Source organism: Dermacentor variabilis, chromosome 11 (genome assembly GCF_050947875.1).
Source record: "Dermacentor variabilis isolate Ectoservices chromosome 11, ASM5094787v1, whole genome shotgun sequence".
In the NCBI taxonomy this organism is placed as follows: Eukaryota; Metazoa; Arthropoda; class Arachnida; order Ixodida; family Ixodidae; genus Dermacentor; species Dermacentor variabilis.
The window spans coordinates 41,132,538-41,158,351 of NC_134578.1; the positions used below are offsets into that span (position 1 = coordinate 41,132,538).

General features: G+C 45.2%; 1 protein-coding gene across 2 annotated transcripts in view; it reads right to left on the reverse strand.

Moving 5' to 3' along the window:
* LOC142564367 (uncharacterized) overlaps nt 1–19,368 on the reverse strand; it is a 47,946-nt gene extending 28,578 nt beyond the window's left edge. The window contains exons 1-7 of one of the 2 annotated variants that reach the window (XM_075675351.1): nt 19,141–19,367; nt 15,882–15,964; nt 14,135–14,361; nt 12,988–13,293; nt 7,830–8,141; nt 7,042–7,335; nt 5,196–5,513 (exon numbers count right to left, since the gene is read on the reverse strand). In XM_075675351.1, coding sequence (XP_075531466.1) covers nt 5,196–5,513; nt 7,042–7,335; nt 7,830–8,141; nt 12,988–13,293; nt 14,135–14,361; nt 15,882–15,964; nt 19,141–19,227 — 1,627 coding nt within the window. In that variant the 5' untranslated portion in view covers nt 19,228–19,367. Of the gene's footprint in view, nt 1–5,195; nt 5,514–7,041; nt 7,336–7,829; nt 8,142–12,987; nt 13,294–14,134; nt 14,362–15,881; nt 15,965–19,140 lie in introns of both variants that reach the window. The other variant, XM_075675352.1, reaches the window with a different exon arrangement.
* Nucleotides 19,369–25,814: the final 6,446 nt, after the last annotated feature.

Sequence of the window (25,814 nt, forward strand, 5' to 3'; positions counted from 1 at the left end):
TACCATCTACAGGTACACCGTGGAATAGTAGAAGATCGATTTTGCTCTACGATATCCAGAATAAATAAGAAATTCAGAAATAGAGAACGGTGACCGGGGACACTGTTAGGGCTGTGACTGCTGATTTCGACAGTTGTCTCTCGCTCTTTACACTTTTGAGTGTGCGTATAATTCGGGTGCTCAATGCAAAATAGCTACATAAACATTCGTGGATCAGTGTTCATTCTGACAGCATGCCCGCTTCTCACGGCAGCGCTGTACCAGAATGAGAACCAAGCGAGACAGCTTGTCACGCAACTTTGTGGAACAACCCAAAAGTTATTTTTTCTTTCGCAAAAGCTTATGCAATGCCTCTGCGAATATAACTAATGTGTTAGTGTAACGGCACGTATAAGTCCATAGGCATGTGTGCCACATCTTACGAAATAAAACAAGCGGATACGGAGCCATTCCAGCAGATCGTATGATTTCGATCAGCGACCGATTTTTGTGAGGCCGGTAGGGCGCTAGGGGGGGGGGGGGGAGGCTGGTGCCTCGTCGTCACGGCACAGTTAAAACAATTGACCACGTCGACTTTAATACCGGTGTCGGTACTATCAGCATTGCTGGCTTCAGAGAAGCACGGTGGTGTATACTGTACAAGAAAAGTACAGTATACACCACCGAGGCGAAACTGTCACACAATTTTAAAGCGACGCGACGGAAAGCGCTTCTGTCACGTCTTCAGAACATGTCACTGCGACAGAAAGTAGCACATTTATAACGCCATGACAGAAAATGTGTAGTTCCAACAGAGAGTTCCTGTTGCAACGTCACAATTGCTGTTGTGATAAAATGTTGTTGTAGCGACTTCCTCCTGTTGTCGCGACAGAAGGTTTCTGTTGCGACTTCATTACTCGTGGCCGTCGCGACCGAAAGTTTCTGTTGCGACGTCAGAATTGCTGTCGTAATGTGAGAGTCGCTGTCACGATAGAAAGCTGTTGTTGCGACATCAGAACTCTTGCCGAGACAGAACGTTTCTGTTGCGACTTCATAACTATTCGTCGTCGCGACAGAATATTTCTGTTGCGACTGCAGAATTTCTGTCGTAACGTCAGAATCGCGGTCACGATAGAAAGCGGTTGTGACGACTTCAGAAATATTGTTGTCGCGACAGAACGTTTCTGTCGCGTAGTCTCCTGCGGCACTCTGCTTTTCCCCTTGCCCTTTCGCCATGCTCACCTTCTCCGCGTTCCGCCTTATGCTTTCACTGTAGCCTCATCCTCAGCTTTTCTCCTCGCGTACTCTGCGTTCGCTTTCATCTTTCGCGGTGCTCAATCGCTCGGTTACGCCGAGGTACACCGACTCTCAATGCAGGAACGGACGCCTAACAGCTGCGCTCTAAAACTTTGGTGGCAGTGAGTATCGGACCTACGAGTCCACGTTCAGAAGGCGAGTGACCTACCCACTAGGCTAAACCAGTGCCTCCTAGACAGCAGGCCTGTGCACTCTGCTTTATGACATCATGCTACTTGGGCCGAAATCACCTTGCCAAGCCCGCCGTGACGAAAAGGTGACGTCAAAATCACCGCGGCTTACTCGGCCGCGTCTCCATTAGATTCTGTGGCAGTCTACCAAGGTAGCATGACGTCACGGATCAAAGTGCATGGGTCATGCTATCTAGAACGCGTTGGCCATGCATCTCAATGGTCTGACTCGCCCGCGAGGGGTTCATAACTTGAAGGACAACTCAGCGCAGTTCAAATGGACATTAATGATGTTGCATTCACAGATAGAAGTTGGAAACTTTATTGCAATAGAAAAGATTTGAAGGAGGGGTGGACGGAGCCTCTCAGTCCAGGGCCCCACTGGCCTCTGCCGCTACCTGACCTGGCTAATTAAGGACTTTTGTCCTTCCAGGTCGGAGCGGGCGAGCTGCGCCTCCCACTGCTCCATTCTGTTATTGGTATTTGGCCTATGAGGGTGCTTAGTGCACTCCCAGGTTATATGTACTAGGGTAGGTATACCACCGCACCAAGGACAGTTGGTCCTATAACAAGTGGGATATATAGCGTTCAGCAACTTTAAATGGGGGAATACCACGGTCTGTAGTTTACGCCAATCGGCGGCCCCTTCCCCGCTAAGTTGTGGGTGAGGCGGCGGGTATGTTCTGCGACTCAGCGCTGATGAGCAAAGATGTCTTTGGCATTGGTGGGATTGGTGGAATTTTGTGAGGGATAGTGCGGGTGGTTGGGGTTAGAAGAGGACGCCGTCGCTCGGTTAGTGAACCCTCGAGCTAACGCGCTGGCATTTTCGTTCCCCTGTACCCCCTCGTGGCCCGGGCACCAGAGTAGGCGATGATGGTGGTTCAAGGATTTGGAGATGATAGCGAGACTAGCCGCAGTGATGTGCCCCCTGAGAAATATGCGAGATGTCTCCTGGGAGTTCGCGACCACGACCGAGTCCATTTGCGAACGCTCCGCGTGAGCGAGTGCGATCGCCACGGCTGATATTTCAGCCGAGGTGGGGATCCCGCCGGGGCCGACGTGGTAATTTGCTCTTGGCTGATCGCGTTCACGACTGCCAGAGCGTACCTCCTTTGGTAGCGCTGCCCGGTCGCCTCTGCATACACAGCTGCGTCCGTGTAGTACGTGTTGTACCTACGGTTATTAGAGTACGCTGATTGAATGTGTTGTGCGCGTGCTTTGCGCCTTTCTTTGTTGTACTCGGGATGCATATTCTTTGGAATTGGGGCTATTGCAATTTTGGATCTCATCGAAGGAGGGAGAGGTACAGCCTGCTCGGTGAGATAAATGGGGTATGCTGGGATATTGAGTCTAGCCAATATTGCCCTACCAGTTTTTGCGAAGCTGAGGCGCTCCCTCTGTCGCATCAGGGTGGCCTGCCTCAGTTCGTAGAAAGTATTTTGTACTCCTAAAGCTAACATGCGCTCCGCTGAAGTACACTTAGGCAGGCCCAGAGCACCTTTGAAAGCGGTACGGATTATTGTGTAAGCCTGCTTTTCCTCCTCCCTGTTCAGGATTTGGTAAGGTAAGCCATACGTGATTCGACTAACCACTAAGGCCTGTACGAGCCTTAGGGTATTGTCTTCTCGCATTCCCACTTTTCGATACGTCACGCGACGTATCACTTGGGCTATGTTGTGGGCTATGTTGTGAGCTGTGGATTTGAGGGTCTTGAGTGTCTGTACTGCTCTCCCGTCGCTCTGAAGCCACAAACCCAGGACTCGCATCGTGGGTACCTCTCGGACTGATTGGCCCTCAACCACGATGTTAATCGATCCTCTGGATTTGTAGCCTTTCGCACGTATCCGGAGGACCTCAGATTTTTCGGGTGGGCACTTCAGGCCACTCCATGTAGAAAATTTTAGCACCACTAATACTGCGCTTTGGCGGGTATATTCCTTATCCCCTAGTGAACCTCTGCTCGTCCACAGCGTGATGTTGTCCGCGTAGAGCGTGTAACCTAGGTGGGGTATCCGATCCAGATAGCGCGCGAGGCGACACATCGCCATGTTGAAGAGAAGTGGAGATAATATAGCTCCTTGAGGTGTTCCTTTTTCTGGCATTTTAAATAAATGGGAAGTGATTTGGCCAATAGTTATGCTCGCTTCGCGGTTGGAAAGAAACGCTCTTAAGTAATTGTGAGCGCGCTCACCACAAACCGCGAGTTCGAGTTTCTCCAATATTGCGGCGTGAGAGACGTTGTCGAAGGCTCCTTTGAGGTCTAGTGCTAGGACTAATCTCTCGTCGCCGTACGGTATATTCCTTAGAATTTCGTCTCTAAATAGGAGGAACGCGTCCTGGCAAGATAAACCCGTGCGAAATCCTATCATGGAATCTGGGATCTAGCTCCGCCCTACCAGGTATCGCTGCAATCTGCTAGGGCAATCTGCTAGGACCCTTTCTTAGAGCTTACTCAGGCAGGACGTGAGCGACACTGGCCATAGTGTATCAATCGAGGGATTCTTTTTTGGTTTGGGGATCATCATTATTTAAGCCAATTTTCACTCTTGGGGCATGTCTCCCTTGGTCCAGCATTCGCTATTCAAAATCTTTGTTATTTTCGGTAGGGCTACCAAATCCATGTTTCGAATCAATGCATTTGTGATCGAGTCTGGGCCCGGTGCCGAGTTTTTAACTGCGGATTGTGCTGCCTCATACACTTCCGCGTACGTTATTTCTTCGTCTAATTTAGGGTTCGCTTCCCCCGCGTATTGTCTCCTCGCGTACGACGATCCCGAGGCAGTTGAGGGTCCTATGTACTTTTTCTGAAGAGTATGGACTAGATCTTGGTCTGGTACCCTCGAAGTTGTGTGCTATAATTTGGAGCTTCTTGTTATTTTCAGTACGCGTGCTCAGTGGTTCTAGCATGCTTCGTAGTAATCGCCACGTACTGGTCGTTCCCAGAGTTCCTGATAGGGTTCCACAGAACGTCGCTCACTCGTTTTTAGCGAGCTCGTTGGCGTGGCCATGGGCTTGCTCTGCCAAGAGAGCGATGCGTTGTCTCAGGTGTTTGTTTAGACGTTGTCTTTTCCACCTCTTGGCAACTTTCCGTCTTTTTTCCCATAGGCTGACCAGGTGAGAGTCTATCACCGGCACCTCCGCTGTACGCTCAATGGCTTTAGTGGTGTCCCCGTGTGCTCGTCGAAGGAATTCAGTCCATTCTCGCATGTTGGTCGGGGCTGTATGCGACTCCTCCAGCGCTCTCTGGAGTTCTCTATAACGAGGCCAGTCAGTTCATTTAGTCATTCCTATTGTTCTTTGTATGCTGGGCGTGGAGAGCGCTACTCGAATTATGTCGTGATCGCTCCCCAGGTTTTCGTCAAAGGAAACCCATTGTGCGTATCTAATCTTATTTGTCAAGGCACGGTCGGGCGCCGTGTCTCTGCTGACGGTGTTATCCGTGCGCGTCGGTTTGCCGATCTGATTGATTGCCCGTAAGCCCAAGGCCATTGCGTTGCGCTCGAGTAGGAACCCTTTGGGCGACGTTTTCGCGCATCCCCATAGTAGTCACCCACTATTACCGCCTTATCCCTGGTGCCCAGTTGACCTGGGATTTTCTTTCTATATCTACCTCGGTATACAAATTCGGCATTTATGCCAGCGGAATAACTTCCTATTTTTATTAAGCATTGCTCTGAAAGGTTGCGCAAAAGAAACGACCTCCGTTCAGAATATCACAACTGAACTCACCACTCGATGTCGTAGACACAGCAAGGGCAGCCACGTCCCCCTCCGCTGTCTTTCCGTCCGGAAGGCTGTTGAAGGCCCTGACTTGCACTTGGTACTTCGCATACGGCTCCAGACCGTAGAACGAGTGGTTCATTGTGTTCTTGTTGAGCGTCTTGTGGCGGCTGATGAGTCCAATAGCGGGGCACGTTCCAAGCTCAGGGCATATGCGCACGCGGTATCCGGCCAATGGACCAGCAGGATCAAGTGGTGCCTTCCAAGAGACGTCTACTGCCGTCGCCTTTGTTCTTACCACTTTGAGTTCGATGGGTCTGCTGGGATCTGCAAAGGTACGCGTGGGACTTCCTGATTAACGGATAATCGTTCCAACAAAAACCAAAACGGTATAGTTCTTAACGTAAAGCTATATCCCTACGTTAACAAGGAGAATGAAATTGGTGCTTATTTATTACCGCACGAGAAAAACAGCTTCTGGCTGTCTCTAACGCGGCGTATTGTCACTGAATTATCTATCGCCTCCTCGTTGAAATTGAATAAATTTCTTATAAGAGCAAGTAGGTGGGACACTTACGCATGTTTCTAGACCAATTTTAAGTTACAAATTAGTAGCTCGCCTTTGCAATGTCGTCGTTACGAGGACATGTAAGCATGTCGGTATACGCTATCCGCTAAATCACTTGTCTTTCTTCTAAAGGGTTCGACACTTATGCAAACATTCAAGCAAGCGCTCCCCTGTAACATGAAATTCATTCTTTGCGTTGCGGAAGAAACATATGACGAAAGGAAAGTACTAGATGACACTAGCGCAATATTTAGGTACCCGTCACTCATTCCGTACAATTGTGTGTTTATTTCGTTAGGAACCGAAAGCATGATTACTAAGTGGTACCAACTCACCCATTTCAATTATTCTGATACCTAAAAGCGGTGACCTGAACATTCTAATAAAAAACGATTAAGGGTTATGCATTTTTGCATTCCTGGAAATTTCTAAACTTTGTATAAATATGTACAATTATTGGTCGGATGATGTAACCAACTCATTAAAATAATCTTATTTCAACTAGTCAAGAGTGTGGACGAATGGAACAATGATAGTATCACTAACAGCCGAATTTGGATTTTACCACTGCCCAAACCTCAATTGTTTTTCTAATCGTTCCTCAGCATGTTCCGTTAAGCATTTTTTTAACGTGCATTGCGACTACACATACCAGCACCTTTGCAATACTCCCTTAATCAAATATGGTCTACCTAAATCTACAGCACATTGAGTGTAAAATTAAGCTACTGTTGCCCTTTAAACTCAAGCATTTCATGAGTGACTTGAGATTCTTTCACGAAAATAAATATTACAACCATTTTTCCCATTGAATATTTGCTCGACAAAGAAATAATCTGAGATCTAGTAGCAGAAGATTACTTTAGAACGAAGGTAAACACACTGCCCTAAGAGTGCCGCAATTATGGCTCTGCAAAGCTTTGTCATTGCCTCTACGGTATCCGGAATGGAACGTTGGTCCGTCCCGGTGATGTCGCAGGCCCATCATACGACTCTGAGTAGGCAAGCAGTCACCCTCTTGCTCCACCACGGCACACACCTTATGAGCATAAGTCACGCCCAGCTTTGACAACAATGCTAAACGTATAACGACCAAGCATAAAGACGACGAAGTCAACGCTACCATTCGTTGCCACAACTTGTGCGTTAACTGCTCAAATTAAAACATACGAAGCCACACCCAACCATACTCAAACAAGTAGGACCAGTGGATTAAGTTTTTATATAGTTTGTGCAATTTCTTGAACGTTTCAGCAGATCACAAATTTGTTTTAAAATTTTACTTACCACTTGGCCATGTCCTCACGCTGGTGCTTGATACAGCGCTGTTTAGCCACGGTGAAGAAAACTGCACGAGTGCTTTGATCATAAAGCGGTATTCGGTGTTTGGAGCCAGCGGGGAGATTACCGCCTCCCGCACATTCCCAACGTCCAAGTTGAAGCAGTTCTTGTCTCCTCCGGTGCACCAGAACAGCCGGAAGTGCGTAGGAGTGACGTCAAAACGTGGTGGCAGGTCCCATGTAAGCCTCACTGAAGTTGAACTCACGGGAGTCGCTTTGAAGTTCTGTGGACCACTGGGAGCTGCGCGCAATGAAAGGTAAAATTATTATATCCGTCACACTGTTGGGAGGAGATACTGAAGATAATTACAAGGCTGCTCACTTATTTTGCGTTTCCCTATGTTTATCCATACACTAAACTTGAAATATATTAGGCAACCAAACCCGTAGTACAAATAACAGGAATAAGTGTTTACAAATGCAAAGAGTTTGTGATGGCTTATAGGGCTTTCCTGCGTATGCGATTTTCTGCGCTCCTGTATTGTTTTGTCAAAAAAGTATTTGTGCGCACAAAATAAAGATGTTGGAGCATGAAACCTCCAAATACACTTTACAGCAGCAATAGACTTTTAGAAATGGGCTGCAGGGGCCTTGATTATACTTTTCAGGAATGATTGATCAGCTTAATGTGCTTCTGTATAGCGTGGAATAAACTAGTATTTACGAAGTTTGATTGTCTGCTAGCATATTTATGCAGAGCAAGGCAGCCACGGAAATCACCAGCCCGTGACTTACAGAAGGGCATGGGAACGACGGTCCCCTTCACTTCTTCGCTGTACGCTCGCTCGCTGTCTGCGGGGACAATGTTGAAGGCTCTCACGGTGACCTCGTACTCCGTCCATGGCTGCAGTCCGGTAATCGACTGCGTGCCCGCGTTGGCCTGCAACACCTCACGCGTGCCCACATTGTCGCCGTAGCAGCGGAGTTTGGGGCACCACGTCAGCACGTATCCGTTGATGGGGCCGTTCGTGTACTTGGGTACGCCCACGACGACGTTCACTTGCGACGTCGACACTTTGGTGAAGGACAGCGAAGGTTCGGAGGGGTCTGTAATGAAGTAGCAGACGAATTCGTTCGCTAGGTTACACACACACACCCATGCGCACGCACACACACACACACACACACACACACACACGCGCACACACACATGCACGCACGCACACACAAGGTTACGGGAGCACAAACACACGTGCCAGCATCTGAAAGCACCTAGCAATTTGGCTGCACACTGCAAGCAATGCAAATGCTCTCCGCTACTAGAAAGCACCACAGTCATTGGCCCACCAAAAACAAAAACGGAGCGAGAAATATGGGAGGCGCTGGCGATAGCTAAAAAAAGAGAGGTGCGGGTAAGCACTCCGTACATCGCGCTTAGCGAAGTTGAGGTGGAGTTTGCAAGGTCGAACGGGTGCAAGTGAACGATGTATGCCTGGCGCAAAGTATGGTCACATGGCCTCACCTTGTTATACTTTTTTATATCTCCCCCCCCCGCGCCATATCTCCTTTGTATACAAGCACGCTCTTTAACAGTATTAAACAGTTGATAGTTTGCGCTACGCACGTCCACGTCCTGTCGTTCACTTAAAATCGTAAGTGTGACACTAAGTGTGACACACACACTAAGTGTGACACTAAGCGCAATATAATTTGAAGATGTTGCCTGAAGCACACGGTAAATACAGAACGTTTGTGTGTATGTGGGTTTTCGTTATTCCATTATAGCCTTACAGAATAACATCTCACGTAAAATGCAGGATAAAGCCAACAAACACTCCACAAGGAAACGCTTTTCTATGAGAATTATTTCGGAGCTTCGTGGCGACACTAGAAAGGTGAACGCGGCTGTGCGAAGTCTTTTCTTGTGGAAGATAGGTCTCAACCATGCACAACGCAGCACGATAGCGCATAGCGCTATGTCAAAATGCTGCTGAGCAAAATTCGTACGCGGTAAAATAGTGCCTGCAGTTGAAAAGAAGTGTTGTGCGAGGACGCTAGAGCGCAGTAATATTCGTGTTTACTAAAAAGGACAAACAGCCAAACTTAAGCATCCCATTGTCACAACATACAAAGAAAGCGAAATATTTATTTATCTTGTGACTCGTGTGTCTATTTGTTAGTACTTCTGGCTAGCTTTATTATCATGCTATTGCTTTATGCTATTATGAAAAGTTGGCAAGGCAACATTAGAGGCCTTGCTCAAGTTTATAAAATTTCTTGGCTCGACTTGTACATCTATATAGGAAGCCTGAACAAGAGCTCCCATTTGCTCCGTTATGCTGTTGTTAGTACGGTTTGAATCCACCTTTCACAATGAGGCGGCAAGTGTTCCTTTGTCATAGATTTGTTTAATTCAATTGGCACAGTTGTATGCTACACTTGTCAGTACCGCTTCGTCTTGTCCCTTCCTTCAAGTCTCGCGCTTAGCTTGCAGTAAGCTTCCGAAATCATGGATGACTAACTGGCCCACACCCACACTCTGCTATGCATGCTACCATTCCTTTCCTGAATGCGCTGGGACGCCGAACCTAATAAACTGCTGTGCTTGCACGTTATATTTTCTGCATCTAATTATTTTGCTAATCTAACACTTCTCTTTTTATGTATAGTTTGATGTTACGTTCGAAGTAATCCTTCTTGTGACGTCTTTGTACGGCCATTACTACAGTTATCCCAATTATGCCACCGATCAGAGAAGCACGGTAATGTGCTCAGAAACTCTGTACAATAAGCTGTTTGCGATCGCCACTTGTTGAATTCAGAGCATCTCCTTGAGGCGACAAGATCTCATTTTAGAACAGTGTCACTGCGCGGTGAAGTGGTCCCTAAGCTGTTTGTCATGTAAGTCGATGGTATTAACACATGTCGCTAAGCGTTACATAGACATAACATGTGGTATAAAATAAGATAACGTTTAGCATTATAACGAGAAATATTTCAATATGCTCTGCTAGGTCCTCTTTAGAGTTTGGCTGCAGTGAATTGGCAAGTTCCGTCTCGAATCGCTGGAGCTTAGTTATTTGTTGTCTTGCATTCATATCAGCAGCTTATGTGAAAGTCAGTCAATCGCTGCGGCCTACGTGTGAGATAAGAAACGTATTTGCATTTGTCTTATCTCTTTCAAGCAGTTACGTGCACCAGGGGAATACCTAGAATGAGATTTCCCTAGGTTATTGAATGAACAATTGGTGGGATTCTATTGTCGAATTATTTGAGAAGAAAGACCTAGACAATGCGATAGACAATTGTCTTCATGTCAGTTGTTCTGGTTGGCAGGTCAAGATAACGAACACAATGATGACATCATTGTCTCAATGTTCATCACGTGCCTCAGATCCCCGATTGCACTACGCTCACATCTGCACTTTTCATAAAAAGCGCAGGCTTCCTAGAAAACACGAGAACAGCACACCCTCGTTCATACGTTATCGGCCTCTATGGCTAAGCGGCTTGAGCGCCATCTCCAGAAATATGCTACCTCCGCCATACCACTATAAGAGTTGCTTAATGACTTAGCTCGCAAAGTTGCCCATGAACTTTTATAACTCAACGTACGATTGCATTACAATAAAAGGTTGAATAAAAGAAAGTTCAAGCAGATAGTGCAGCGAACACTGACGTCGCATATCCATTGGGGTGATTTTTACCCAATCGTCATCAAAACCATTTTGTCAATATAGAAGGCACATAACTGAATGTTGCTTAAAGACAAGCTCTACTATGCGCATATACACAAACCCCTAATCAGAAACACGAACGCTGCCGAGAGGCAAAATGATTATAAACTTAAAGCGCAGTTTGTTTTAAAATATTTTAGCGAGAGAGGAGCAAGTGCACACATTTATGAGAGCATGATAATTTATACGTCTTGAGGTCAGCAGCTTCTACTAGGATGCCGGTGATTAGAGTGGCGAGGGCGGTAAAAGGGGGGATAGCAGTACTTGGTTGTTCGCTAAAGTTGATGTAAAGTCAAAAGCTTTGATTTTGGATCACCGTAACGTTCTACTATGAGATATATTTAACAATAACGACTTAGACAGAGACCATGCGGATGTGAGATGTACTGGATGAACTTACAAGCTATCGAGCTGTACATCAATTAGCAGTGAAATAAAAGTTAAGCCCCACTGTGCCTTACATGCTAAGGTTTTCAAACACATAGCACCAGGTTACCGGCTCATTTCGTGGCCCCTATTTCATATTACAGAAGAAAGGCGACATGGCCGGTATACGCCTATTTTAGAGCATGGGAGTGAGCCCCAGGTTGATCAAGTTGGTGAGCAGACCTTTTTCCCGTAGCGGGACATTTTACTAATGATTACTTTGCAATTTATTTAGCAATTATTTTGGCACACAAATAACCTACTCGAATACAAGAAGGTCGTCTATTCCCGCTCTACAAGGCTTATTTGCTTAATTACTAATACAGATATTGGGAGCGGGGGGGGGGAGGTAGGTGGCATGTCCCAATTGATCTTCCGTTACCGCTCGCTCCCTATTCATGTAGGGCCCGCCATGGTCAAAGGTGGTGGCCACGAATTAGTGTCCCTTCATTCTGTTGCCGGAGTCTCCATGTCATTTCTGAATCCCATGTTTGGAACGCAGGGGGTCCATAACTAATATTGAAGCAGCGCACTTACACCTGACACGTATACCCACATACAGAAAGGACATACACAGGCGCTGGACGTGTATGGCCTTCCTATGTATGCGCATTTGTGTCCGATTAAGTGCGCTGCTTCAATATTATGGCTCACCAACTAGTCAGTCAGTATATTTGAGCGCTATAGCTGAACAACCATCTAATTTTTGTAACCAACTGCGGCCTTGTAAGCCTTTATATGCTTATGTGCGTAGGCTTTAGTTTAATGGAATATAACTTCTATGCCTGCGGTGAATACCCTCAAATGCGATAGTTCAGGCCCGGATTCACAAAAGTACTGTCGAGTTGTGCCTCTCTGAACGCCGAGCGAGAGGTTAAATTTAGCTCCGGTTGTGTCACGCTCGACGCAACAACGATGCCACCTCTCCACGTGACCCACTATCGAGCGATGCATTTCATTGATCTACACAACGATCTTAAGGTAAGGTGCGAAGGAAGTACCGTTGCAAAGAATTAGTGATGAGTAGTATTCGATGTATTCACTAGATGCGGCTGTAGCAAGTTACCCGTATGCTGAACGAACCGAAATACATTTAACGTAAGGGAAAACGCAACTCTCATCGCTTGTATCTGCCACTGAACGAGAAAATAGACCCTTTTCCTGAATACTGCTTTAGTGACGCTCTTGTTCTTGCTCATCTATCGCCCTTTTATGTGTTCGATGAGAAACTTCCGCTGGAACGAACAAATACTAGTGATGTAGACTAACGAGTCGCTTGAAAGTGGTATTATGACCCCATCTGGAATCCACTCATTCAATGACGACTACTTTCCATGTGTCGGTGGAGAAAAGTGCATCTTTTCCATCGACATCTTTTCTTTGGTTTAGGCGCCATTAAATATACGCCACGCAAACAACTTCGCACAACATGACAAAAACTAATGCTAACACTCAGCATTACTTTCTATCGCAGGTAAAATTGAATCACTACTCAATTCGTAGGCTCATATGACAGACAAGAGGATTTTCGAATCAGTGCAAATATTACATTTTAGTTGATATAGGAAGTAAAAAGCGAGCACATAGTTTCCCGGCATTTAAAGTTTTCCAACTCGGGAGCCACACGAGTATCAGTAGAAGGTCACAGTTACGAACTAAAACACGCATTTACGCATTAAGTTACTGGAATATACTCTTGTGTGTACCGCTAGGGACCTGAATATCACACCCTGTACCATACGACAAGATACGAACCCCCATTCATAGCTTGATTGTCTTTGGTAACTCACATGTGGGCAGGGTGTACTCGTTGAGTGACGCCTCGGTTCCGAAGAGGGTTTGCCCGGTGTAGGGATCCACGTTGAAGCCGCACACGTAGACGTTGTATTGGCGGAATGGTAGCAGTCCGGCGAGCCGAAAATTGCGGACTTCGTTCCCGCGAAGTATCTGCTGGCTGGGCACACAGCTGGACGTCTGGCACCAGCGGATGCGGTAACCGTCCAGCGGGCCGTTCAGTGCCGTTGGGAATCGCCAACTGACGTCGATGGAAGAAGGACTGTGCTTAGTAGCGAAGATCTGGTACGGCTGGCTGGGCGCTGGAAGGCAGCGAGGAATTACACAGTCAGAGTGTGCCACAACACAGAACTGAAGCTCGAACAAAATCAACATTTCACAAGAGCCTATCGAACATTTTGTTGAATGCTTCAGCAATACATGTTGCAGGCATGTTGAGAATGTTGGCTGTTCTGACATTACGCGTGAAATTATTGCACGTTTCCGGGCAGATGCAGTATAACGAATGATGCGAAATAAAGCTTGGCATTTTAAGCGAGTAAAGAGTTCAAACTTTAGGCAATGAACATCAAAAGTTTGGTTCCGACTGGATAAATTATTCACCAAGAGCAGTCGCCGATATTTGAGGAAACATGACGAGATAAACGCACGCGAATGGCAAGAAATGTCAGCATTTGTGACGCGAAAGACAAGGGACCTATTACATAGAGACCTCAATATTTCAGCAAAGGGCACTTAATGTGACACCTTCAAGTCTTGGTATTGCTTGCATAGTACACCTCGGTATGAAAAATTAGTATAGCTGCTATGAAAATTACCTACAAATCCGGCATGTATCTTAGCATGTTGCTGCTGAAGAGAGCATAAACGCTTCTTTTATTCTGTTAAATAATCATTCGAACTATCTTTCTATCGAACCATCGAAACAATGATATTTATCGGGCCCCTCAGACTGGAGACATTTAGCCAACAAACTAACACTGCAGTTTGGGAACTCCCTTGCGTGCATGACATGCCTCCATTTTTGGCCTGTAGTTTTTTTGTATTAACACTGTCGGACAACCGAATTTCACTACGTTTACGGAATGCTTTGGTGTTGAGGCCAACCTGAGCTTTTTGGTATGAGCGAGGATCCCATCTTACCAGTAGGCGACGTCCTGAAGGTCCTGCAAACGGCAGTGGAGAAGTTCGAACCGGAGCACTGGGTCTGTACGCACATCGTGTAGTTGGTGTAGACGCTGAGGCTCGATTGTGCCCTTGTGTAACCGGCCACTCCCGTAGTGCAGACTTTCGGCGTGTTGCTGGCCGAACATGTCTCACCATAATTTCCCAACGACATGCATGTGCAGTGCACAGGGTTTGGTATGTACCTGCGTGGTTTAAGGTGCTTAAGCTGTAAACGTCGTGAAATTGGTGTAAAATGGTGCGTGGGCAATGTACAAGCACCGCAGACGCGCCATTTTTCGCGCCACATAGAAAACATCTCTAGCAGGTCGTCATTGCCTTGTTCTTCCGTACCACATTAACGCCGTGAAAATTTATATTGAAGATAATGCAAGCATTATCGCGCTCATCACATGGACCAAAAACTCACCGTCCAAACAAGTTTCAACACCGTCTATTTTTCAAACAGTTCAATGTGTTCCCACCTCACTACGACGTTCTGAAGCAAAAGCTGTCTTCTACGATTGAAATATTGAACAAAGACATTGTGCCCCGATGACATGGCGAATGCTCATCGAAAATATTTTCCGTCTGTGTTTCTCCCCAATGACAAAACTCCTCTCTTACAATAAAACATGCTTGAAACAGTGCGCTATAACTTGGTTGGACGAAAAACAACAGGCAAATATACTTTTGGCCCATGCCTATTATTATTCTTCCCGTGTTATTTTGACACTGTTTGATATCATACGTTCGAATTAGTGGTAACCAAGAAGGCCACTTCGCAACTTATGACATTTCCTCTGTCGTCAGCTCTGGACTGAACAGCGAGCCACTTATGAAGCAGAGAAACACTACCCACCCGTCTGTTTCACAAAGAGCAGGTGACTGCTGTTAGCTTTGAAACTGTTTATTGAATGCTAATGCCTAAAATTAAGTGTTCAGAAATGCACATTTACGATATTGAACATTGACGTTAGTACATAGGTAGCATACAAACATTTCTTCGCTATTATAAGCTCATATTACAGAGCCTTTAAAATAACAAAATGAAAAAGGAATTATTCCTGACATTAGAGCTTACTGTTCCAGTCGGAACGCAAGCTTTACGAGCGTAAATAAAAACGGTCTGTTATCACTGTTTGGCCCAGTTGTCCTCAGCGAGTTCATCCTCTCTGTACAAGAACGTCTTGAAGCCTCAGATCTTCAAGAGTCGTGTGTTTGGCGCACTACTATTAGTTGAAAACAACCTGATCGATGTGTTCAGTTTGTACCCGTTCACTGCGAAAGGCTTGGGTGCTTGCGAATTCAAGCATGTTGCTGTACGTATGTTTTATGGTGCCACCAGACTTTCACCAGGCGACAGCTTACATTCTCACAGCATACTCGGTACTTATCACTACCTTGCCAAAGGAAGGCTTCATTATTACCAAAGTTGCTGTGTGCCATCCCCCCGCCCTCTCCAACCGTTTCTAGCGGAAAATGTCACATAACTACACATGTACGTACACATGCGCATGTACGTTATTAGTGTTTCTCTCAGAGTGAATTTTTTACTCTAAATATCAAACGCATTCTTCGCCATTCACATTAATCTATATCGACAGCGTCATTTATTCACTGTTCATGAAACGTCAGTGCTATTAGTAAATACAACACGTAGTTTCAATTATGAATAAGTTGTCCTGCTCATAATGGAATGACATTCTGCGATACACTAACTTACTTTGTTACATCCCAACGGAACGTGATAGCGTTGTACACGACATTTGATGCTTCAAGGTTCGATGGCTCCGGGCAACTGGGGCCCTGTCAAGAGAAATCAGTGAAAAAGAAATGAACAGTCACTGTGCATCGCTGAGAAAATTTTAAATGTCTATTGTAAGATCGTCACTCGGCTTTTTAGAGGTAAGCCTGCTTTTTGTTAAGCTGTACGCATCTCTCTAACTGAAACGCGTGCTTTTTCAGGGTATTGCAATAATATTTGCTTGAGACATGATTCTTTGCATGTGGCTATGCATTGGACAAGACAAGTAGCTCACCCGTAATACTCAAGGAGCAAGCGGAGTATTCGGGGACTAAAAGAAACAGTCTGTTGACGCTGCCCGTACTAAAAGCTACATGGAAGCATTTCCAGCTGTTGATAGCACACACCTGGGCTGATCATGCATGTATTGGTATATTGAAGGGTTACGTAGTATACATTTCGTTCACATTTCTTCTTTAGACCGAAAAAGGTGCGCTATGCATGGCAGGATACTTTAAAGATCACTACAATATACACGAGTGTGAGTCAAATGACCTGGAAATAAGGTATCATCAAGCACACTTGAAGATGACTGTCGAAGCCGCCAGCTGGCAAAAAAAATCAACGAACATCGCAAAAAGAAATATAAAGCTAAGCACTGAACATAAGCAAATAATAATAATAATAATAATAATAATAATAATAATAATAATAATAATAATAATAATAATAATAATAATAATAATAATAATAATAATAATAATATATGAAAATAGAACACCCGAAATATACACGTGATGAAAAGAAAAGCTTAGTTTATAGTTTTCATCAATGATGACATGACTACATTTTGAAGCGATTTTTCGTGAAAATTGTTTCGTAGACGAATCGCGTGTCAAATTGGTATGTAGTGGAAATGCAGTGTGATGTCATAATTTGGTGCAGATGCGGTGGCATACACCAGGCTACCGTAAAATACAATGATATTTTTGAAATGAGAAGTTTGTGGTGAAGAAAATAAAATATTTTCAAACAAACAATAAAGCAGTGTTGTTTTCATGTAGCAATTGTGGGCATAGAAAACTTTGCTGTCGTCTTTTCGACAGTGTTGTCATTTTAGCGATTTCGTCCCTAGATTTCATGAATCTCTCGTCGGTTTAGCCACAAATTTTTCTATGTAGTGGGCGGCGACATTAGCAACATGATAACAAACGGCGATATTTTAGTGACGACGAAGTTAGGAAAGCTGGCTTGAGGACGAACTTCTGCAACGGTCTTCAGTAATAAAAAGCTACATTTAGGGCAAAGCGGCAGAAATTGGCTATACGACGAATGGGCTCTGTGACCACGTTGCAGAGACGATTGCTTTATTATCTATTGTCTTCAAACTGGTTCACTGCATGGTTGTTTTCACAGAATTTAAAGTGCGCTCTCAAAATGCATTTGTTCATTCTTTACGAAAACAAATTCAATGTGTCTTAACGTTGACGGTTCTGCACTTTCATTAATACGTTCCAGTGGTGGACGTTTGCAAGAGTTGCAGTGACGAAATATTAACAAGACCTGTTGCACTAAGTTTCATAGCAAGATTTAGAACGCAGCAGGTGAATAATAAGAAAGGTCGACTATATAAAGCCGCAGATATTGGAGCGACTGGACTTTCTCAGGCAACCTCACGACTTTTGGAAGAAATTACATCCTGCGTGGCGGTTTCGGGGAGATCAAGGAGTGGAAGCCAAACATCTTACTAGCATAAAACATCACGTGACTATGCCACTGTGTTGGCATATTAAACCATAACACACATAACGTACTAAATTGTTGTGTGCTTATGTAAGAGCCACCGAGATCTCGTCAGGCATTGTTCGAATGTTGTGTCGGCCATCTCTTAAACTATATCTGATGACAGAAATAAAAGGAACTACAAATTAACGTGCTACCAAGTGCGTGTCTCTCAGTTCAGCTTTTCATTCAACCGCAACGAAACCTAGAAAACGTGCAGGGATGATGCGAAACATATGCCATTTCGTATTTGTAAGATTAGATCACGCATGTTTCTTTCGAATTATGCTAAATTTGTAACCTAATAATATGAAGGTAAAAGCCTACTTTCAGGTATCATCGCCCATGGTTGCAAAAGTACATCAGCAAAGTAAAAGTCCACTACTGACTGTTCGAAAATTTGCTGTCTACTTCAAGCGACGTGGACCTCACAGAAACGTGAAACGTTTCGCTAGACGATTTACGCCACGTTAGCTTATACCTTGGTGTTAGAAAACGCCTCCGTTATTTTTTTAAATTTTCTCAAGCATTTCATTGACAATTTTAGCTACATTGCAGAAAGATTTACCGGAAATTTAGCAACCTTTGTGCCTTACATTAGCGAAAAACGTCAAAAAGTAATGGCAACTCTTCTTTCAGACAACTCGTCCCCATGCGCGAATTTAAGTTAACCGGTTGGACAATGTAATCAAATACCAACTCGTTCGTTGGTTACCGTGTCCGTAATTTTTCAATCCATAAATCACAACATGCAAGCTTCTTCACCTTCTTTTGTATAACATAGCAAATGTGGTGTTTATTTTTCTTGGCACATTAACCGTGTGAAACCGATTTTTCACTCATAGTATCAAGGAGAGTAAAGGCTTTTTTTCTCGTACAACTTGTCACTACGCCGAGATTTCCGCATCCCTTTGTATATTGCGAGGTCTTTCAATCACACTTCAGTCTGCGGAAACGCATTTAGATTAGAGAAGCGGAGACATTGTTTACGTTCTTTAAGGTTCTTAACCTAAAATTGCAAGTACATTTAGTAAGGGCACCTTTTTGCACATTTAACATTCGGAATTGTTACCATAAATTAGAATCTTAAAGGGAGACAACCACATTAGAAACAATTAGATGCAACCAAGTAGCGTCTTAAAGAGATACACCCGCCTTTCAAGTGAAAAAGTAAAATGTCCATGGCTGACAACATGTATAGATTACAAATCAAATTTCTCATAATGGGCCACATTTTACGTACCTAGGTGTGTCTTCAAGTTATCCTGCACTTGGGAGGGGCCCAGAATTATTGTACAAAAACGTGACAGCGTCTCATTGCTCATTGGTCCATGCTTTTAATGATAAACGCAGTGCTTCGTTAAAAGAAATGTATTAATTTAATTTTACAACGTCAGAATAGAAGACCAGCTTAACCGCTGAAATATAAGGACGCGAAAAAGGAAAACAGACTTACCTGCGCGTTGCTCGTCGCTATTACAAATGATGTAACAGTCGCCAGGACAAGCAGGTTCCTTTTCGCCATTTCAAAGCCCACGGCCATTGTCAGTAGGTGCGAGCCTCTCACTGCCGACACCACAGCGGCGGCTGCAAATTTACCAACTTTCCTCAACTACCACCCTGGGGCCAACATGCAGTCACCTACGCCTGATCGGCCACGACCCCACCTGATCTTCCGAATAGCGCGGCTTTGCATATATACGACCACTGAGAGAAGGGTGCCAAGCATGCCTTCTCTCTCACCGTGCCGTCGCCGCGCGTACAGGGAGATAAAGTTTCGAGCGCGTGCGCTTGCGCTGTCGGTGGCTGCCACCGGGGGTGACGTGACGCCGGAGCTGTTGGGCCAGTACCCCCAACACCCCCCCTCCGATTGCGCGGCGCGCCGGCAACGCACGTTCTACAATCTCTCCGCTAAGGGGTGCGGAAGCCGCAGCGGAGGAGGCAGCAATACACTCCCGCCCCGACTGGGACTGGCGCGGGGGGCTCTTGGCGACCGATACGCGGCCGCTGCAGGATCTGACAGGGATGGAGGGAGTGTTGCCGACTTCTCATTGTTTCGCGTCGACGCCTGGGGAAGTCCACATTGTCGAGCATGTTTGTGCCCGCGTGGCCTCGGGTGGTATGTCGAATGTGGATAACCGAGGGTCGGTGTTCAGCGTACAAAACAGGCGTGTGGAACTGCTAGGGTACTCTTTAACACTTTGGTACACCAGCCTTTATATTCTTTATATTTAAATCACCGGCGCTTTCTTTTTTTCGAAGCTAAGTGTTGCCAAGTTTAATAAAGGTATTTCGCGAAATGTGTTCCTTTCTTTTTTTTTTCAACGAAGACAGTATTAAAAAGAATGTTCATGCACTTACATTTCGGGCAGGAATCAAAAACGCGAAGCGGGCGAAATTGATTCCGAGCCCACCTCTTCCCACTGTTGCGCCATACTACGTGCACCACGTGGCTATCATCGAGGCTATGGGAGCTGCCATACTATAGGCACTACGTGCACATGAGAGAGGTGACGGGAGGTCCCCCTTCTCCGCGATGAATAAATAATTTGACACGGGAGGCAGTTTCAAGAAGTGTCCAGTTATCTGCGCGAGGAATCAAGAATTCGACGCTGGCGACTTCATCACCCTGCCTCGCCTGGTTCCTGCCGATGAGTGGTCGGTAAACGCTTTCCTGCCGACCAGGGTCGCCAAAGGGACTTAAGGGAGAACCGGCCCATTGTAAGCAGAGAGAGTCGATTCCAGTGGCCCCGTCGATCTGATGCGCTCCTGCAGCTACATGTACGCTATCATCCACTATCTGTAAATACTGTATAAAGTTTTCCGTTTCTTCTTCGTCCGGGGAAAGAGTCCGTCTTTCTTTTTCCACCCTGAAGTCACAACACCACTATAGTTCCCTTATGGTTAGCCCGTTCTTTTGGGATGTTACGCTCCCTATATTAATTTCATACTGAATTTCAAAGAACAATTGATTTATTTCTTTTCAGAACACGCATTATCTACGCAACAAAGCTAAGGAATGCGTTTGGGCATCATTTGAGCTTGCTACAGGCAAATCTTGAGTGTGTCGGTAAATTCTCGCAATGCTTCCCTGATGTCCCTGAGAGAAGTGCCCATGCTAACGATGGTCTATAGAGAAACCTGGGCGTCTGCATTCATCATTAGCTTCAGGCATGGACTTGGGGCATTTTTATAACATGGTAGTGACTGCTTCCGGCTCTGTATTTTTTTTTATTCGTTGAAGGTCTACGCTTTTCGTCATTCTGGTGAATTACCAATTGCGTTTCCCTGAACCAGCGGCGTATATTAGAGTATTTTTAGTTTATCCAAAAACATCTATGGCCACTCAATGGTTAGCGAAAGCCGACTACCACGTAATACCTGGGAGCTGGCTTCTGCGCGAAGTTTCCCGTTTATCAGTGTGGTTTTCTGGGTCAGTTGGTGCATGCTGACAGTATAGTGCGTCCCTGCTGGAACCACATGCACTGTTACCGATTATCATTACCGCCAATCTTGAGCAGCATGTCTAATCTTGAGTGGCACCTCTATTTACGAAAGCTTCTAGGCAAAAAGGTGTCGTAACGTGGCTGGCCATCGCACGGTGGCGAAGTTATTATCATCTGCCACTGACATCGTTTTTTTCCTGCTGCTGTCAAAGAGATCAACTAGGGGAAGCTGCTTGCTGATAATTTGGAACAGAACAATCGTCCTACATTTGCATTGCAAGAGCCGTTCCTTACACCCACAACCGTTATCAGGTCAGGAAAGGGATTTTAATACTTATCTTTCAGCGCATGTGTCTGCAATACCATGTTTCTGCAAGTGTCCGCATGTGTCTGCAATGTGGACTCCATCAAAATACGCGGAAGTAACCTGAATAGACTAGATAGTATTCATTCTTGGAAACCGTGCGAGCGAATTAGCGGATCATTGCACAATTATGCAACAAGAAATGAAAATTATGTGGTATCTTTTCTCAAAACAGCATATTTGGGTTTGACGTAACAGTTCTGCGGAAACGCGCAAGCTGCAGAGAAATAAGTAATTAATGGAAAAAGGAACATCCATCCATTCGTAGCAATATCTACAAAAGGAACGCATACCGGTTCTTCGAAAGAACAGCCTCGCTGTTGAAGAAAAGTTCGTCCGGGACTTTAACCCTGGAGCACCGCCTTTCCGGGGCAGTCACTCAACCATATGATCTAACCAGACGGCTAGCAGATGACAGTACGAAGTCGAATTTGTCAAAGGCTCGAAGCGAAGGCAAGAGTTTGACGTAACAGTTCTGCGGAAACCCGCAAGGTGGAGAAAAACAGATATTGTTTTGATGAAACCCTATACTGGAGGGATCAGCATTAATTTTAAACACTTGTGTTTCCTTGCCTTCCACCTAAAGCACGCTAGGTGAGGATATTAGCGTTCCGCCGCTGTGGAGTCTGAACCACTTTGGCCGGAAATGGCACCCGCGGCGTCCCGCCTAAAAGAACAACGCCACGGCTACTGATCCCCCGCAATGTCCAGCCCTAAGTTGCTTGCTCTGCACTTTAGAAAATCCCACCTCTCTACACGTCTCGTCTACAAAAATCTATTTTTTTTTCTTAAATTCTGTTTCGGGCAGCAGGGTCTCAACGAGCCCTTTTCATGTCCTCAAAAGTGTTTGTTTGATTTCGTACACGGCAACGAAGCCTTGCGGGGCAATGTTTCCCTAGATCTGTAAACAAGTGACTTGTATATACTAGCAGTACCTAGAACGTTTCCCCTATAGGCTTCTTAGATTTAGTAACGGTGGTTCCTATGAACGTAACTTGGTCAGCCGTCCGTATGATGCGAAGATGTAGATTCATTGGCAAGGCTTCGTAAAAAACAAAAGGTAGTTCTCATTCATTGACCTGGAGCTGTAAAGAACATGACCCACTGAGTGCTTCTCGGGCAATTTCTTTTTTTCTGTACATTCGGACGCTGGAAAGCAGAAATCATACCACTTATTAGCCGTGACATCGAGCTGCAAGTAGCAGCGCTATCTTGGTGTTATTGTAATGTACACATTACAATGCGCGCATTGTAATGTACACGGCCGCGCTTCGCTGTAAGGGTTTCGGGCAAATTATCTCAGAATGAAATGTGCTGACTGCAGTGAACTGATATTATGTTGCCCTCCAATGCGCAACTTTTTTATAAGTTAAAGAAGTGCAATTTATCATTTCCCGGGGGAGTGGCACTTGGCCACACGAGTTCTGTGTTCTCGTTCTTTTTTTTTTTTTTTGCGCGCACGTTCGGCATGTTTAAGGCCTATTCCTTTGACCGTTGCGGTAGCACAACTCCCCTAAACCACAATTTTCTGCTAATCTTCGACTGGCTATAAAAAGCCATTATTTGCGTACGATAAAGGCTACATCACTGTGCTCTACATGGTTGCATGTAGAGATACACTTCCGTCTTTCTGTATTTTTGAATTCATAGTTAAATGAAATAAAATTACCAAGTTTGCTGAAACAAACTACGTCCCTGCGAATAAAAAGCACATAGGCAATAACTTCAGTTAGGCAGAACACTGTCTTTCCATGAACGCGTCCCCGACTGTAGAATGAAACAGTCCAATTATTCTAAGGCCAGAATGATTACGTGATTTTCTTTATGCAGGAAATAATGCCGCTACCTACCATCCAGCTAAAAACGCCACCTTCAAGAAAGAATTATATTAGCCTCCACCAACTCGCTATTAAGCCGCTTAACCTCTGATGACTCCCCTGTCAGCCGTGACCCTCGCGTTATTCACATTTCGCACTTGTGTTATGTAGCAGAAAATCTTAGTATGGATGTGCCAATAATTCGTCTCCTAGGCAGAGTACTTTCTCAGCAGTGCGATCAGATACATATAATATGAAGGACAGCTGGGTTGAGGCTAGTCACGTAAGTGTAAGTCACGCAGTTATAAGTTTAAGATCAAATCCACTTCACTATATGATCTAAATGCTGCCGTCTTTTTTTTTCTGCCATTGTCTGATGTTCGCGTTACCTGGTTCATATTTCATAGTATCGCAAAGATTGCTTAATGAGCAACGCATCGCGACCAGAAGTCCTTAATGTTCTACATCTACGACTCGCTCTGACAACTTCCTTTGTCTTTTGTATTTTAAAGCGCAAAATGATGTGATGCAAACAGGCCCGCATAACGACCCAGGAAACTACTACACAACGTTCCTTTGCGATCTTGCGTCCCGATTTTCACAGTATAGTACATTATGCAGCCCCAACTCACCCAACGTCCATTTCTTTTGAATGCAAAACGCATTTCTTTATGCACTTGAAAGACAGCGGTAACAAAATTCAGACTATTGCGGAGAACGGAAACTGCGGCTATCACCCATTTTGTGCTCTACGGCTTACAGATTACAGAACAGAGACTACAGCCAAGATACCCAATGGAACGGAGACTACAACGCAAAGCCTAATACTTCTGCACGTTCTCAAACAATGGTCCCAAAATCCACGCTGTTAAGATGGTCGGAGAGCGCAGCTGTAAAACGACAACTACAGGACAATTACCCATCCTATTTATTGGAAATTTCAACGTATGTGCACATTACTAATGTGGCCACGTTCACGTGGAGTTTACCTAATCATTAGCCAAGCACGTTTCGACGGCCTGCGACTTGGGTTGCGCGGCTACTTCGTGCTCCTACATAGAGTGGACCGGAGAGAAGAGAAACTCGCCTCGCCTAGTATGCACGCTGCTCTTCAGGAGGTGTACGGTAGCGCGTTCTTCAAGAGGTGTACGGTAGCGCGATTAAAAGACGGAGGACAAAAGAAGACGCACAGGGACACACACAGCGCTAACTTCTAACCACTGGGAGCTCTTAGGAGCCCTCATTATACATGGCCTTCGTATAGCACTGTAACAACACAGATCAGTTGCTGGGCGGGTTCTTCTTTTACGCGCCTAAAGTGTAGTTCCGTCCCTGCCTCCTTCGTATGCTATAGTCAAGCTGCTGTCGCCGCGGAAGCTTGCGCAGCAGTAATCTTTACCGAGGAACGTGTCCAGGGATCGCTTCGGGCTTCGCACTTCATGCAGGTGCAGGAGTGCTTTATCATCAATTATGTCGTTCAGGTGCTTGTTTTGAGGTTGTTGTTCATTGCAACCTGGGCTATTCTGTGTATTGTACGCGTGAGTCCAAAAAAATGCATGCGCTATTCGCTTCACTTTTGTGAGTGCTCGTAGCCGCTGCCTTAAGGGGGCATGAGCCAATGTATTTGGGGTTATGAGCCATAGATGACGGTGGTTTTCTGTCGCCGTTACGCTACGTAGAGATCTCGGGATCCTAGTCAAAGACAGCTTCGTGATCAAAATGCATATGCACCTTTACGGCTGCGATACAACAACGCAAGGTTAATCAGACGCTTTACACGCTCGTGTAAACACGTAGTGGGTAGCAGAACGCTCGAAGCGCCATTCAAATTATGCGTGCTTAAGCCAGCATCCTCCAGGCGGCGAGGACTACCATCAATCTTGATGACATAAGGAAAGCTTATCGCAGTGCTCCAATACTTGCAAAGCAAGATTTTTCAACGCAAGTATTTAAGGATCCTGCGGATAATGCGAGTTCGTAGTTAACTGAGATGTTTAACACGTAAGCCCCTTCACGCTAGGAGCCCTAACAGGCACAATCTTGAGACTATCAATAATTCCAGTACCCGACGATGTGACATATTTATACAAAACGAATAAAGAAACGGGGGCCGCTGTGTTAAATATAGCACTATCACGACAAGAAACTTTGCAGCGTTGCATTAACTCTGCAAGCGGTGCTGCAAGTATAAGATCCCCGATACTACAAGGCTGTATTAAGAAGACGCGAAGAGCTTACGACCACCTTGTATTTGTAATTTGCAGTTGCACCCTTGAAAGATGGGTAACAACAAGAAAGACTGCATGATTTGGATTATTGGAGGCATAAATATATTTCTGATGTGAATCTTTAAAACAATGTTACAAAAATATTTGTGGAACAAGGCCTAGTGAGGCAATGAGAGATCTTTATAAGCTGAAAGCAATCGACTGTTAAAAGATGTTATGACGGTGTAATACGCTTCATGTCGGCATTTCGTTGAATATCTAAGTAGTTTACCACT